Here is a 17,700-nt window from a genome sequence, read left to right as displayed (position 1 = left end):
CTCTATTGTCTGCGTCTGTGCAGATTTCGAGCGCCCGTGAGTCTACGTGAGTTTCCATTATATAGTTAAACAACATAAAATTAGATGCCATGATGTCAGTAAATTGAATCTGCATGAAGCTTGAGCAGAAAACTGCAGGCATTATCTCGGCCTGAATATAGTGTCTACACTGCTGTTTTTGCCGACTGACACTTATATATAATAATAATAATAATAATAATAAGGCAGCTGTTGCTGTACTGCAGCCAACACACAAAGCTCCCGCGTTGTGAGTGTGCAGCTCTCTGACACAGAGCACAACAAAGCCAAACCCCACTGCTCACGCAGGGAGAACGCAGACCTTGAACTATTTAGACTTTGGAGCCTGGCAGATATTTTAGGATTTTCGTATGTGATTATCTCGACTGCTCGTCTTTTTTACATCTCCACTTGTCGAAAGACGGCAGGCAGAGCGGGTAAATGTCGATGAGAAGAAGAAAAGCCAATGTGAAAGCGTCTTAAACATGCATTTTACTCTACTGGCCATCGTCTGGCAACTCCTCTGGTTGTAAAAAAAAAGAAGAAAAAAAAGAAAAGTGGAATTGAATAAAAGTCTATGAGAAAGTGACCCTACTTCTCAGTAAACATTGTAAGCATGAGTTTATGGTTTCAATCGCTAGACTCGAGTCATTTTCAGTACAGCATGATGTTCATTTAGTAAATTATGGTCCCGTTTAGAGCGAGCAGGATATGATTTAGGGCGTGGCTACCTTGTGTACGACCTCTCGAAGTCCGCAGTACAAACATGGTCACTTCTGCTCACTGGTTGCAAAAAAAAAGAAGCAAGATGGCTACCGTCAAAATCCAGGAGGATGTCAAAAAAAAAAAAAAAAAGATCATTCTAGCAAAAAACTTGTTGAATGCATTTATTTCTACATGGATTACTGTCAAAGTGGAATTGCTGCGTATCTTCACACTTACCCACCACCTCTAAGTCAATGGCACAGTGTGAAGCCATCCTCAGGACTTTGTATTTCATTGGTGTGTGCGTGCATCCTTAAGTGATATCTATTAAGGATCTTTCAGCTTTTATCACCAAGTTAATGTTTTTTTTCTTCTTCTTTTTAACAAAGTTTATGATATGTAATGTGAAAATTGATACAGACTAACACAATTGGAAAACAAGGAATATGATACTAAAGAAAAAAAAATCAAACTGTTCCCATAAGGCTGGGGTCATGAAGATAATCAGCCTGGCTCAGCTCATGCTGCGTTGAAAACGGCATTCTTTTTTGCGATGGAATAAAGATTGCAAAGTAGTGGGGGATAAACTGTGTTTACCCATCCATGTTTTCCATATACAGCTTGATTGAAGCAGATGCTCTGCATTTGCACCACGCTGCAGGTTGCAAGGATCTGTCAGGTGACTGCATTACAGATGCAAATATAGTCAGCTATTTTGCATGCCAGCATAATTTGCACAGAATTCACCTACACCTCAGGTCCCAAACATTATCATCATTAAGTTGGCCCCCTCATCTTAACAGGATGCTCAACAAACCAAACAATGGAGATAAATGCGCCCTCTAAAAAGTCTTAAATGATGTTGTAAAACAAAAAGGGATGCTACACAATATGTCTATGCTTTTTCGGAGCCCAGGGGCGATCTCGTGATCTTTGGAAATGTTAAATTCAAATTGATATCAATAGGGCAAAACTTTAATTAGAAATCCGGCATTTCAGAGTAAATAGTCAAATCGTGGAGATTTTCCATGGTACTGATGAGCAAAACCTTCTTCGCTTACCTATGCATCTCCATATAGATTCAGGGAATAGATCATTGTCTTTTAATAGGAGCTATTTGTGCCTAAATGAATGTAGAGTCTTGAGACTCAAATATAATGTAATGTGAGACAGGTGCTGCAGTAAGAGCTGTTTTTTTCTCTCTCTCTCCAGTCAAGTCAACATATACGCTGTGTCACACGATTGTCACTGGAATGCATTCATGTTATACATCCCCCTCAGCAAACAGCAACTTGTCACCTTTCACAACAAAAAGAAAACTGCAGCGTTCGCCGAAAAAATCTGCTATTTTGGTCCCAAAAGTGTGCCCGCTAATATAAACGACTTTGCACTCAGCTGAGTCCTCGATGAGAACGTTGCATGCCAAGCAAGCGCGGAGGCTTCCTTCGAATAATTCACTCAGAGTGCAAGCTAATTAACGGGATTACGTAGATTTTATTAATCCATGCATCATGTTCTGCACACTTAGGGAGTTCTTCTTCATCATTTGGTGCAGTATGTGGAGGAAGAAGAACAAGGATGAAGAGGAGGGCAACACATCTGGCAAAACCCTGTAAAAAGTGTGTAATTAGTCAAGATGTGCTTATTCACAAAAACATAACGATACAATAACTTTAATTACAAGGACACATTGTGTGCTAATTTCAAGTGTCGACAGAGACCTTTACTAGAAAAGCAGCGTTAATAGAGAAGAAAGTGCAGTGAACATTTTTCAAGGAACCTTTTAGTTACATGAAGTATATCTATTTGTATTCCCTAAATAACCTCAATCAGATGTATGTTTGGATTTGTTGGGCGAGCTCGTGAAATTGCAGCCCATTAATACACGGTGCCATTATTCCATTATGCTTTCCATATCATTATTTCATGTTTTTCCCCGGCCGAGGCTCTCCCAGGCGAGTCATCTTCAGGTCCTTGTACTTAAGTGAATGGCCTCAGGGACTCGAACCTGTCGAGCTGTGTTAGCTTGGACAAGCTGTGGTGGAGCGGACTGAAAATACCACAAACAAACCCCCATGTACCAGACAACAGTATAAATACTTCTTTCTTTTTTTTTTTTTCCCATGTAATTGGTCGAAGAAATCTGAACTTTTCCTTCCAGATATTAAAACTATTGGTTTGGTTTGAATGAAATAATAAAAAGCAAACAAACAAAAGATGCGAGCTCTGTCCCTAATTCATACTACATCTATACGATATGTACAACGTTCTAATTGTCATTTTTGCCTGTTGTTTGATCACTGAGTATACAAATATAACAACACGTTTTTTTTTTTTTTTTTACATTTCATACCAAAAGGAAATGACGTGTGACGTAATGCAACTAAAAGCTACTGCGGACTAATCTTCACAAAGGGAACATAAAACGTTTATTTAGCTGTTTTTTTTTGTATATATTTTTCCTTTGTGCATTGTAGTGTGGGGAGAAAAGTGTTTGTCACATTCCAAATTTGTAATCAATATGCGTTCTGTTTGATTTGAGTGTCACTTTTCTACTGTGAACACTACACACTAAAAAACAACGTAGACCTATTTTGCATTATGGAATTGGGACATAGTGACATATTCAATCCAACATGGTACGTGGACATCACAAAATACAAAATGAAACAAACCATAACTAGCATATAACATAGTGAGTATTTATATTCAATTAAAGACACTAAACCTGACTGCTGTTTCTCTGCTATATATACTGTTTGTGTGAAATACTATACATAGTGTTCTACTGAACCCATCTCATGATATCACGCCATCTGGTGAGATGTCTATTAATGTTGACACAACTTTGATTATGTCTACTGGAGACCAAACACCTTCGAATTGATCTCATCTCCCGGTTTCCTCCTCAATTCAGAGTATTCAATTGATGTTACATGCTTAGCTCTAGTCCACTCAAACACCTGTAGAAAATGGTGCTCGTGGCTGAACAGCGACACGTGTAAGCGATGTTTAACTGTGGGCGTCTTGGAATTTCCTTAAAGGGGCAGTGGACACTTTTCCCCCTCTTTGTCTTACCAAGTCGTATTAATGTCGATGCTGCGGCCTGTTTTTTTTTTTTATTTCTTCTGCTGCCGGTGGTAGTTACTGCAAGAAAACGTACATTGATGCTCTTTGGTAACTGGGGAGAGCTACCCATAGCAACCGGGGGAAAACACAAGCGCTATCATCGTCTTGCTTTGGTTGCTCGGTGTTTTGACTCCTCTCCTCTTGTGCCGTACATCAAGCCTTCATTTTACCGGCAGATCACACCTGGTGGCAGAAAGAATTGCTTCGTAAAAAAAAAAAAAAGTCGAGGCTTAAAGACATCCAATTTAAAAAAAGTTAAAGCAACAAAAAAAAACTAGCGACACTTTAGTATTCATGCCATCAAATCTTACACAAATGATTTGTTTACCAATTCTCGTTAGTATCACCCAGATAGTTTATTAGATCCACACCTTTCTCCAGGTTTCCGTCTTCTTTTCTAGTCTCTGTTCTCTTTTTGTGTCACATGCGCCCTGTAGCCCAGGGCCCAGTCCAGATGAAGCTCCAGTTCCGTGTCTTTTATATATATTTCTATCCAAATAAGTGAGTTTGGCTACAGTGGTTTTCATCTTAGTGGGAGGAGTTTGCCTTGAAGTTCCATTTTTAATAACAAGGGTTATCTCTGTGTGTGTGTGTGTGTGTTTCACAGCCTACAGGTCTGGTGTCTGTGATAATGAAATGCCAGATGAGGCAAAGAGGCATCTAGCAACAAAAAACGGGCTGTTTTTCATTAGGATGGTGTATCTCTGAGTGCACCTTCTCCTCATTTTGTTTAGGCACACCCAAAAAAAATATGATGTCTGATCCTCATTAAAAGGGCACACTGTGTATCATTACCAGGAAACACCCCGGCTGTCTGTTTGGTGAATCAATGTGAGCCATAGGGATAAAAAAAATGTTTTTTTTTTTAAAATCCATTTACCCAAACACAGTTTACATATTAAAAGAAAAAATGACACATTCCCCCATTGTGAAGCACAACAACCACTGCCATGAAAATCCACAAATGATGGTCACTCAAGACTGGCTTCTTGCTTCAGCTGACCTATTTATTTTCTTATGTAACTTTTTTTTTTTTTTCTTCAGCACACGCATCAGTAAAATCTTTAGAGCAGTGGGAGCAACAGACGCCCGCCATGATGCAATATCTCGCATTCACAAAGCTTTACTCTTCTAAAAGCTGCTGCTGCTGTGTTTCTATCTGTGTATACACCAGTGGATCGTTTTTTATTTTTTTTTGTATTCATCAAAGATGCTGCAGCAGCTAAGCAAGCACATTCTGTGGTGTGTGAAACACGCTGTGTTCGGATGCTAAGAGACGTGTTTATGTTAAGCAAGTGACCTCGAGTCCTCGGTCGGACGCGCTCGTCGTCTCCGCCCAGCCTGCTGCAGCATGAGCGGGTACTGAGCCTGTGTCTCTAAAGGCTTGGTGGGGGTTCAGGATCCGTATCTCTGTTTGGAATCTCAAAAGGGATGAAGGATATTGGATGCCCACAGACTTGACTTTTTTTTTTTTCTTCTTCTTCTTTATTTTGCCCTTTGTGAAAGATAAACAGAAATATTTGCTTGCGGAGCCGAAGAAGAGCGATTCAAAAGTCAGCGCTCAGCTTCAGTTGCTGTTGTTTAAGACCACAAAACCAAGAAAGAAATCTTCCGGGAAATCATCCTCCCGTCACCTCAAGAACATATAAAGAAGTAAAGGACTTGTGGATCGCATCAAACCATTTCTCAGATTTGTACACATGTCAAAGAGTTTAAGATACGAGTGCTGGCCTCCAAAGCTCTTTACTGGTTCATCCAGACCTCTCAGATTGGTCTGGTTCAGGTCTGGTTCAGGTCTGCTTCCTGTCCCCAGAGACCAAACTAAACACGGAGAAGCAGCTTCCAGTTAGTTATGGAGCCTCGGAAAACTTAAGGGTGCAATAACAGTAACAAATCATGTTTTCCGACTATTTATTCATATCTTGCATTGCACTGTAATTTGTATTCCCATTTAATCAGCTGTATTGTATTTATCTTTTTTTTTTAATCTTTAATACCTTTTTATATGGTCTCTACGCACTTTTTTGAATTAGCCTTGTTTTTGAAAGGAGCAACTACAATAAACTTGTATTCATCAATCCCTACCCCATAAGTATTTTCACTAAACGCTACTTCAAGCTCATAACACTATCAATATTCTCCCCTGTGCAGATACCGCAGGTGAGCTACGCCTCCACCGCTCCAGAGCTCAGTGACAACACCCGCTACGACTTCTTCTCGCGTGTCGTGCCCCCAGACACCTACCAGGCCCAGGCCATGGTGGACATTGTGAAGGCCATGCGCTGGAACTACGTGTCCACGGTGGCCTCGGAGGGGAACTACGGAGAAAGCGGCGTCGATGCCTTCATTCAGAAGTCTCGGGAGGACGGTGAGTGCACTCGGCTTCGTATATCGTCACTGCGAAGATATTACTCATGCGAGCGTTCTGTATTTGAGAAAATCTGTGAATCTGACACTTAAAGTGTTCAAAAAAAGTCCAAAAAGACTCTGCAGGACCAAAATGATTCGTACACAATCAGGGCTCTATACTTTTATTTATTTCATTATTATTATTATTTGTATTTTTTTTAAATAACAATAATGCATCTCTTTCAACATTAAACTGACAGAGTGCAAGATGCCGGGTGCAACTGATTTAACTAAGATGACGATAAAGACAAAATAACAGGATGTACACGAGAACTAAAAAAGGACAATAATGCTCATAATGCTTCATTCTCGCATGCTTACAATGTTGTTGTCATGCATTTATTGGTGAAAATGGACGTTTTTTCCTCTTCAGTCAGAACCGAAGTAAACAATTCAGTGTTTTTTGTGTAGAGTGTAGCATGAGTGAGTTTCTTAGGAATCAATGTTTTTTTTCTTCTTTCCTCTGGCCCAAACATAAACTGCAGTGTGTTGGAGTGCCGTGCCTCTCATCCCCCGACCCACCAATATGTACCTGCAGGCAACCATTTTCATAGACAAGCTCAGACAAGCAACATAAACCCTTCCTGCCAGCGAAAGCAGTTCACAGTTGAGCATCTAGCAGAGGTTTTCCAAGGAGTTTGTGAAGATTGAGCTCACCGGCATGCTCATGTGTGCTCTGGATGTATAAGTGGGCAGTTGTTCAGACTTCGGATATGCTAGAGTCTGTATTGGAGTTTCACGTCATCTAGTGTTCACAATTAGCTTATGAGACTAGATTAAACGCAGTTATTAGGCTTCAGGATTTGCAACTAAGCTTTGATTTGATTTCAAAAACATATATATTCCAGTAATCCAGTAAGAAAGAAACAAAACAGATCTAAAAGACCTCTCCGTCGGTTTAACGAATCAAACTAAATGTACATCAGCATTTTATGGTAGAAAGAAAAAAGTCATTTCTCTCATAAGTAATACACCACGACTTTTCAGTTGGCGAGTTTGACATTTTTTTAAATTATTTTTTTTACCCCAATCCAGCAAATTAAGTCTACTAAAAGATTTCCCAATTAGTGTGAGTGTTTTGGTTGGCAAAGTGCGAGTGTAATTAAAAAGGATGAGACTTCAAGGTGTCTCAGTCGTGTCTCCGGCTTGAACTGTGCCTGGACAGAATGAGACCAGCTTGGCTGCGGTTGCCCATCAATTATGTCTGCCTCACTCTCTCTGAACACTTAATGGCCTCGTCTGTGAGCGCTGAGGGATGGAACATGAGAGATGCTGGGTAAAACATGGTAGGGATTTTATCTGGGCTGGAGAAAAAAAAAATCTGAAAAAATGCACGTCTCTGCAAATTGCAACCTATGTAGTGAGTCCTAAACTGAGGTACAGTGTCACACATGAGGTAAAAACAATGCTTAAATGAACCGACAGTGTCATGTTCAAGGCAATCAAAGACGGATCCGTAACAACTCTCGATGAACATCCTTATCTTACCAGACAGAACCGTGAAGGATGAATCCATGGGGAATTTTTTATTCTTAGGATGCTTTTAAATACGTTTTGGTCCAGAATCCAAAAATCAGGGAATTCTTCTGTCTGAAGAATGGGAACAGATGTGCACATCGCTCAGTGGACGTAAAGGCGACATTAATGACGAAGTACACAATCCAAGCCGCATCTTTATGGACGGGAAAGAAATGTTTTTAATTCCCATCTAGCAGTTTTAAACGTAAAATACAAAAACACAAACGTACATTGAGCCCATTACAATCTGTAGACTTTTAACACTTGCAAGCATCTATAGCGGTATTGTAATTGATGAATTGAAGCATTATCAATACTCATTTGTCTGCTCTCTCGCTCTACACACACACACGCACACACACGCGGCGAGCGGGGCGGTCATGTTTGAAGAACCCGTGCGGAGCGAGCGTAGTTCAACAACAACCATAATGGATGCAGAGAACTCAGCCGCAGAGAGACACTGACACTGTTTCCTCACAGCACGTCTCACCACTTAAATATCGGCGTGCAGAATGGGGGATGGACGTCAATTTTTTGCAAAAATAGACATTTGAATATATTTGACGATGCCTTTAATGGCACTCAGTCACCGTACATCACGCAAGACCATGTGATAGAAACATTATATGATGAAATAAACACATTTGACAACAATAAAGGTGCTTTTATAAGACACAGTTTGTTCACGTAGGCCAAATCGGAGTGAAACGTACTCTTTTGGTTTGTTTTCTATTTTAGTCCGCTTCAGTTTCACGGTGCACAAATTATATCGGACCAAATAAAAACAAATGCTTTGCTGAGGGACATGTTCAAGGGAGCATGGCAGGGCTGGATATGTATTTCCAGAAGTCCGGCAGCCCCTTTACTCCATGCAATTGGGTCAGATTACCTTTTAACTTGCAATCACTATTCACGTGCGTTTGCTCAGAACAAACTTGCCAGACTTGGTCTTGGATCGGTTGTTTTGGTCCTCACCATAATTAAAATACTGTGGGTCGGCTGTAGCTCAGTTGGGGGAGAGTGGTCGTCCCGTAACCACAAGGTACCCGGTTCGAACCCTGCTTCTCCCCATGGTGGCATATTGAAGTGTCCTTGAGAAAGACACTGAACCCCCAGTTGTTCCCCGAGGACGAGTCTAATGCAGAGAAGAATTTCCCCACAGGGATCAATAAAGGATTTATTATCATTATTATTATTATTATTATTAGTGTGCTCTCACATCTGTCCAAACTAACGGTCCAGAGTTCGATAGAAAACAGACTTACGGCCGGCTTGTCAAACAACAAATGAACAGAGCAGTTGAGTTCAAATTGGTATATAATAAGATGCAGTCGCTATAACTTCCTAAGTGAGTTTCTATTTTGTTAGCCAAACTAGAACATTTGTTAATTAATCATTAGTAGAAAAATAGACAAGCGATCGTCTTCTTTTTTCAACAAAAGTTCTCAAATTTAAGGTTTTAATTGTTTTCCTGCTTTATCATATGCGATAATAAACTGACTCTATCACGCTTTGGGGTCTCAACGAATTTGTTGGTGTTACTTTTTGCTTTATGAATAATCAAAATTCCATCTGAAGAATTGGATAAAAATAGTCATTAATTGTCGCCATAATCTGCAGTACCTAACGTACTATTGTTGGTTGTATTGTTGCGCTTTGTAGTTATGGATCGACTTCACAAGTTATGATACTGTCCATCAAATGCTTTTCATGTATAACTTTGTAGCGTTTTTCATTTCTTCTCCACAGCATAATGTCTTTTTTCATAAATGAACCGGGCTTTAATTGAACGTCTTAGTCATCATAAAGTTCAGTCCAAGTTTGTTTCATTTCTGAGTGGATAACAATTTCTCTAATCAAACCTTATCAAATCAGAGTAATTACATATTTTCCTGCCAAGTGATTAGCATGGAGTTTGATCCCTTAATTGAAATGTTTTCCAGTAGTGTGCTCTTGCAGTATTAAACCAGCAAATCCCTCTACTGTGGAAAGATTTTTTATGTTGATATATATGGCCTATTTTGCATATATACTGTTAATTTGCTGCTGCACTTTGCCAGATAGCATCGTTTTGAGCAAAATGTACCATGAAAAAAAAAAAAGCCGAAAATGATTCAGCTCCCATAGCAGCAGCAACCCTGGCAGCCACCTGCTTGGAGTTGGACCAGCACAGCTTTACCCTCTCTCCCTTAAGAGGGCTGGCAAATATAACTGAGTACAATGTGGACAAAAAGCGGATGATGAAAGGTAAATATGAATTCCAGGTGTTTTTTTTTTAAATTTCAATCTGCGCTTTTATATCTCTCTTCTCCGGCATGCGGGTACCTAGAGCCGGGGAATCGATGGCCTTCAGTGCTCCGGTTCTCGGGTTATTTGAGGGCGAGCATCTTCTCATCCCTCATGCACTGACCCAGGATGTGACACCTCCTAAAGGGAGATAGAAGAGTAGATGTAGGATGCATAGAGATGGGGAAAGAAATCCCTTTGGTCTGAAAGAAAACGCTTCACAAAAAACATCAGATGTGCAAGAGCCTGTTGGTCTTCAAATATCAACTCAGACGCGGTCCTATTGACAGTGCAATACATTGAAATTAGAGTGTAGTGTCGATGATTTTTAACGCTTGTGTTGGACTAAGACCTTTTCTTGACCTTTCTTTAGTTCCAGACTATACGAGGCTTTCCTGGCAATGTGCATTTTTGTATGTGTTTTTAAATGATGAATAAATCAAAGTAAACAGCAGGACAGTGGGCACTTATATCACCAAATAATTTAGTAGGAGCATCTTAATTGATGTATTCCTATCCTGGGCTTGATATTCACACAGTTTATTTCTCTACTTTCACAGGGCCTATTTTTCTGAAACAATGCAATCAGTTTCCTGAAATGGAAAGTTCCTAATGGTCATCCGGGGTCTACTTAATGGTCTCTCACTGCATGCTAGGTGGGTATTTATGAATACAAGATCATTTTTGAATGCAGCCTTTTGGAAAACAAAACGGGACCCAGAGAGGCCAGTCGAGTGTGGGCAGAAGAAGACCAGAAAGTCCTCGTCTTTGACTGCAGACAGCTTCCTCTGGGCAGAGATGTTGATCACCATTGGATCGCCCGCCCCAATAGATGCCATTAATCAAGTTAATGAAACACGACGTCAATAAGAACCCTAACGAGATGCCCATGCCAACCGACGGCCTGCCTGACATCAACATGAGGAACACTTCTAATGGAGTAACTGCCGTCCCCGGTTTGACGGGCAGGATTTCAAGATGGGATGTCGCATGTGGGGCCAAAAAAAGGAGTGCTACGTACGTTTGTTCATGACTACTAACTTACTTGTTAGTAGGATACATTAATTTTTGGTCTTTTCATTTGATGTAATTGAGAGACATTAAATACCGTCAGACATATCCTTTTTTAATAGGTAAATTAATGTGAAAACGTTGCAGGACGTGGTGATTGGGTTAGAGAAAGGTCCTGTAGGTCTCCACACAGAGCAACATGGAGACTTTTGAACATCTGTATTCTAAATGGCTGCAGTGTTCCTGCTTCTACCCCAAGTGGCCTTTTAATCTCTGCTTCACACCTGCGTGTGGCGTGTCATGTCTTTATTTATTATTTGACATCACGCAAATGACCCCTAAGTGCCTCAGATATGTTCTCTTGCAATTTGCTTAAACCGTTTCTTGTCTTTGCTTAATTGGGCAAAGTGAATGGCTGAATGATCGGCACTCATCTTCCCTCGCTTCTCTCTCTCTCTCTCTCTTTCACTCAGAGGCTGGTTATGTGTCACTCTTAATGCATAGATAGTGTAAAAGCCAATTCTTTTTTAATGTTTGGTATTAGATATAGTACCCAGGAGAAACGGTAGGTCAGTATGTCCTGAGCTTTACTTAAACTGAAAGGTAAACCTACATGACAGCGTTTTCCCATATGCGAGCGCGTAATATTCAAATGAGGAAGAACATTATATAACCTGTTGCCGATCCAATCCAAAAGAGCAGGAAACCAAAGCAATGGATTAGGGTACGGGGGAGGTTACGGGGGATGCTGCAGCTTAATTTATCCCCAACTACCTCGCTGAATGCTGCACAAATTGGCAGCGAAAAGCGATGCCAATTGGTACAGATAAGGCTGGTGGCTGCTCGGCTAATACACTATACGCATGATTACATGGAGAATATTAAAAAAAAAAAGAGATACAAAGAGGATGCTGGCAAATGTGAGAGATCAATACCACGTTTGCTGTCAATCAATAGACAGCTGCGTTGTCACATGCCTAAAAAGTCATTGGGTGTCACGTTGCACTCGGCAACAGGAGATAATCAATTTACTGTACGTTAATGATTAAAAGCAACACATTAAACATGTTTGGGGAAAAAGGGCTGAATGAAACAAACCTAGTTCAGTTGCGTAATAGCTCCATGGTTTGGACAGTTTTTGGAAACTACTTATTTTAAAGTGTTAACAAGGTTTCAAGGATAGTGGATTAGATTTTTTTGAAAGATACTTAAATCTGCCCTTATCTTCTATCCTGTGAGGAAGGAAGGGATTAGACGGCGTAAGACTATATTGTAAATTGGACAGCTCCAGTGCAACTAATCTGGATTACAATTATGTAGCTAATCCATACAGCTCCTCTTCATTAGAACATATCTATCACTTTTGTCAGAAGGATAAGGATTCCTCAGCTTCCACTAAGCACTTTCTAAACGGCGTCATGTTATCACCATTGGACCAAGCTTACATTTTTTATTATTCAGTATAATAAAGCTTTGATGAAAACATGTTGGAGACATTTATATATTTAACTGAAATCCAATTATGTGGTTATTAAAAGGACTTTCAAAAGTCAAAGCTGTAAGAAAACAGAACAAATAAATACTTAAAAAATCAATGCAAGAGTTGACGCTGTTTGACATGTCAGTAATGTCTGTGACTGATTTGGAGCAAGAAAGAAATCTTGTATTAACGAGGTAAAGAAATTCGCCAAATTATAGTTTTGCATAGAACTTATGTAGTTTGTATTGTCATTAAGGAAATATCAGGTACATCATGTTTACAAAACTATGAAAATGGATATTACATAACTATTAAACTATATCTTAAACCCCACCAAACCAAATTGAACAAAGTGAATGGTTTTCTCTCTTTAGTAATAGTAGTATTTATTTTGTCCTTCCCTTCCTGGCATCCCATTCATGAATTCACCCAAACAATGTGCTTAAACATACACTTCTTTGCCACTTAAATAAGAGCACAGCTATAAAATGTAATGCAATCCAGTACAACTAACCTGACCAAAAAAATCTTAATTTAGGAAGATTATAGCCAGTTTTTGTTGACACCCCATGTTTGTAAATGTAAAACATTAGACACACTTCTCAATACAATGCACTCCAGTACAACACCACCTCAATAATACGCCTAAAGTTTAATTAATTAATTACTTAAATGTGTGCTGCTCACTTAAAGGCATATCGACTTTTTGTCTTTGTAGTAAAGAGAATATTGTTTTTTTAAACATATTAAATGACCACCTCCAGAGGACACGAGGTGGAGAAGTATGATACAGTAACCTCTGACGAGCTTCACATATTATTTTTTTTATTTTCGTGACATTTCAAGAGTCAGCAGTTTCTATGAGCGAGCATCTTCCTTCTTTGAAATTGTATCCAATAGAAATGTTATTTTGAGCTGCAGTATTTTCTCCACTGCACCAACACGAGGTCACCTGACAATCCATCAGCACTGTGACATCCGTCTTCTTTGATCCTCTATGTCAACAGAAGTTATTTTCCTGGTTGGCTTCAATGGCTCCGGGTCTGCTATACTGTATATCTCTTAATGATGAATCTTCACAAATCAATCAGTGTTGCTGTACCAGAACCAACATCTTGTCACATTGTCACATTTGGATGTAAAGCATGTCACTTTTCGATGGCGCCCAACAGCAGACAAAAGCAGTGACAGAGGACCCCCGAACATGATTATTTGTCCTGAGCTGGTAATATTTCGAGGATTTCTCCCGATCATGGCAGCATTACTGCTGGGAGAAGTCCGGACATTGTTAACTACCTCATCTGGACACCCCCCCCCCCCCCCCCACCACCCCCACCCGCCCAGGGAAAGTATCGGCGTTGTGTATTTTAACTGCCGACGCCGTCAAAAACTAGTCGTGACATTTTTTTGCAGCAGTCTTTTCCAAAGTGACATCTGTAGCTTTTCCTAATTTGCACATTTGACATCTGGATTACCAGACCCATGTAGCCAGTGGCATCATAAAGCAGCAATGGCCTTTAGATTAAGTCATTGAGTTAGAGTTATTGATTCCCTCTGGGAAATTAGCTCATTCCAGCAGCACAAGTGCTAAGATTTAGCATATAGGCAAAGACAAGGATGATGTAATCACACAAATGTTCAATAATGAAAAAGGAGTTCAGCGGAGCTCAGTTTGATGGGCACAAAATATAAGGGAAGTAATTATTGGATGTTCAGTATTTGTCACTAATTTCTCCTTCTTGACATTGACATCTTGACAGTCACTCAATATTTGTACAATGGAAACGGCTACAAAAGGCTTCCGTGAACTGGATATAGATGAAATCATATTTATTTTACGCAGGGGAGTGTCAGTCATGCACGGTATCTGCATCGGAGCAGACGTTTGCTGCGCGGCTCCGTTGTGATCTGTCTAGCGGGCAAAGCGTCGCACAGCATGGGGCCTTGTATGACAAATTCAAAATGGAAGGCATATACATCTTTCAGTACATTTCCCTTCAGAACTACTGTTTCTTTTCAAGCTTGTTCCCGCTAATGAGCAGGTGGAAAATAATATTGTTTAGTCAGCTTCTGCTCCAATCAGATTCTTCATCCTGGAAAAAAACATCTTCTTCCAAAGACAGCAGCTCATGTTAAAACACGCACACGTCTACTGTAACCCCAATTTTGGGGGGTTTTCATGTTAAAACAGGAGGTGTTTAATCTTGATTAGTTTAGTTGTTTGTATTTATTCCTTTTCTCAGGACTGTGTGGGCGGGACACACTCCTCTGTTGGTGTCGTTGCACCTGTCAGGTATAGACGTGCACGTCTATGATTCTTTGTTGTTAAAAAAAGCTAGTTTTTTCTCACTAGCTTACTTGTAAAAGCGTTGACATGCTTTCTGAATCGACAAGCGTCTCCGGACACTGCGACTGCTGCGAGGCGGTGACTCAAAAGTGTAATTATTTACCTTTTCCATCACAATCTATCTCTGTAATATGCTGCACATTTGCTTATGGAAAAAGACTCATTTCCATTCACACTGCACCTTCTTTACCACAAAATAGAGAAACAGACTTCCGTTTATTGAAATGGAAATTCTGGCTTGGAACAGATTCAAAAGGATAAAAACATTATTGATGACCATAAGTCATCCCCACCACTTATGTAACTGGAAATGTCCATAAAAGTTGTCATTATACTGTATGATTCAAAAGGATCCAAGATCAACACCGTAGCGATTATTGTTTAAGTGGTAATAATCTGTCTCTGTAGCTGTGCTTAAAATGTAAAGACTCATCTAATATTGAGGAGAGCCGATTATTCACACACCTGCTTAGAGACCCTGAAGTGAGTCCTTGGTCTCTTGCCACACTGAAAACCAACCTTTTGCCTTGTTTCCATAATAATGTCATTACTCTAGTGTTCACCACTGTCGCAAAAGGGCCAACAATTTCTTTAAAAACTGCATGCTTCCTCTAATGGAACATAAATGCAATTTCATTCCTGCACAAGGACCTTGAAGGGTCAATTTGGAAGCCGTGGTAAGGCCCCCCCCCCCCCCCTCGTGTAAGCGAGGCAGTGGGACCACAATAGGGGATCAATATGGGATTTGGTGCCTCGCGTGAGGGGAAAACATTGGCATGAACCAACCAATGACTATCGGGGACAAGTAATCTGCATACGCAGTACGCTGAAATAGCCTGGATGGTCGAGAGTGAATTTGATTTAGCAACAAAACGAAACGTCGCTGTATTTTGAACAAGATTTCCATACGGTAATAGGCTGCATAGTGAGACACAGATTGGCCCATTAGCTGGACGAAATCAGGAAATTGTGTAGGCAAGGTAAAGGCATCCGCAATTGATCAAAGGGAATGTCAGAGCAATTATTGTTATTCTTGACCAAAAGCATTAGCTTTTCTGACCACAGCTGCGCAACAGATGTGTTCTACCTTGTAGTAATGTATTATGTGGGTTGGGATTCTCCCTAAAGCATTTTGATTTAAATATGCTGATTAATGTGTCTTTTTAAACTAAGTCGGTTGTGGTTTTGCATTTCGGACCAACTGAGCATTTAAAAAAAACCTTCACATTGTATTCCTCACTCACCTGTTTAACTTTAAGGTTAAAACGATCTTTCACAGCTTCATCAACATCAGCGTGTAAGAAAAAGTCTTTCTTTGTTGAGGTATAAGAAGAAGACGCTATTTCAGTGGAGAAGAGAAAGACAAACAGCCTTTCATTTAATTGTTACCATTTAAAAGTGGTACATAATCCTCCCCCCCCCCCTCCTCCTATTTTCTGGCAGATTTTTTAGTTTGTTATGGAAGCTCTGTGGGAGGGTTTCTAATTTGATTCTGAATGAAGAATAGAGCGAGAGTGATTTAACCTGGCAGGAATCACAGAATACAATTTTGACGTTATGTCACTGTGACTCAGGGCGTGTCAATTTCATTACAAATGACAAGCCGCTCACCAGTCAGTTAAAACACTGTCAGAGAGAGAGAGAGAGAGAGAGAGAGAGAGAGAGAGGGAGAGAACGAGGGGGAGGTGTGTGGGTGAGACGAAAGCAGGATCACATTTGAAGGCAGGGAAAAAAGGGAAATGTTTGCCGAATGCATAGAAGCAGCTGTTTGATCAGCCCGTAGCGAGCAAGCTGCTGTAACTCTGGTATTCGTATTACTCATTTGTTCTTTAGTCAGTCAGAGAAAGGTGTGATCGAAAAGGAAAACGGTTCGTCCGTTACCGTTCGTTAGGAAACAAACACGAACCGTAACGTACCTTCTTCCGGTTTCCTCGCAGTTAGCAGGTCAACCTGTTGGGGACGGGCTCGGGATGTTGATTCGGGGGCGAAATCTATCGTTTTTTAATCTCACACTTCCTTTTTTGTATTGACCCATTTTGTACCATCGTGGATGGATTAAGCCACTGTGCAAACAAAGAGAATACAGTGTCCCGACATGAACGGTGTGATCAATGGCAGAGACACACCGGGTCAACAGTCTCAATGCCTGTGTTTACTGAGGCAAACTCAGAGTGGCTGGGCGGAATAGAGGGTGCAAACTAGAATCAATACAGTAGCTATCATCATTTGCAGGGTTTATTAATGGCTTCGCCCCAAGCCGGCAACGAAAGAGAGAGAGAGAGAGAACACTCACTTGCATTTAGGGAACCAACACTCCAGTGTTTATGCAGCTCTCTTCCTATCAATCATCACGGTGTAAGTTGCTCTCAGCAATGGTATGGCTACCTCCACTTACCTCGCAACCCCCCCCCCCCCACCAAACCCTCCCCTCCTCTCCCTCAATCATGTAATGAATGGCATCAATTTCCGCGGCGAGGCATGCCAAGGTATACAAATGATCCAGAATGGGTCAAAGTCTAAAGGCGAGAAAAAAGTGCACGGCTGAGTTTAATTCACTTTCTTTCCCCCCTCTCCTTCTTTGCTCAATAGAGTTTTCATGAATTTTAAAAAGGTATACCCACCTGTTCCAAGACTGACAACAGCATCAGTCACATGGGATACAGCCACGGGGCACACAAGCTCTTCCACCAACAGGTGCTGCCTATCCTCGCAGTCGAGGAGATTCCTCGTCGATAAGGATTTAAGAGACCGCAGAACATGTCGGTCTACCGCGTCAGGAAAAAAAAGAGACTCACTG

At 40.6% G+C, this 17,700-nt stretch overlaps 1 protein-coding gene across 1 annotated transcript in view; it reads left to right on the top strand.

Annotated features, from left to right (window-relative positions):
- The window catches only part of LOC117730858 (metabotropic glutamate receptor 4-like), a 110,559-nt gene that overhangs the window by 45,894 nt on the left and 46,965 nt on the right, over positions 1-17,700 (top strand). Inside the window, exon 2 of the mRNA XM_034532873.1 lies at positions 6,004-6,220. Coding sequence (XP_034388764.1) covers positions 6,004-6,220 — 217 coding nt within the window. The remainder of the gene's footprint in view (positions 1-6,003; positions 6,221-17,700) is intronic.

The sequence above is a fragment of the Cyclopterus lumpus genome, chromosome 5 (assembly GCF_009769545.1).
Source record: "Cyclopterus lumpus isolate fCycLum1 chromosome 5, fCycLum1.pri, whole genome shotgun sequence".
Lineage (NCBI taxonomy): Eukaryota > Metazoa > Chordata > Actinopteri > Perciformes > Cyclopteridae > Cyclopterus > Cyclopterus lumpus.
The sequence above is the reverse complement of the archived record's forward strand: the minus strand, read 5'-3'. Positions and strand labels throughout refer to the sequence as shown.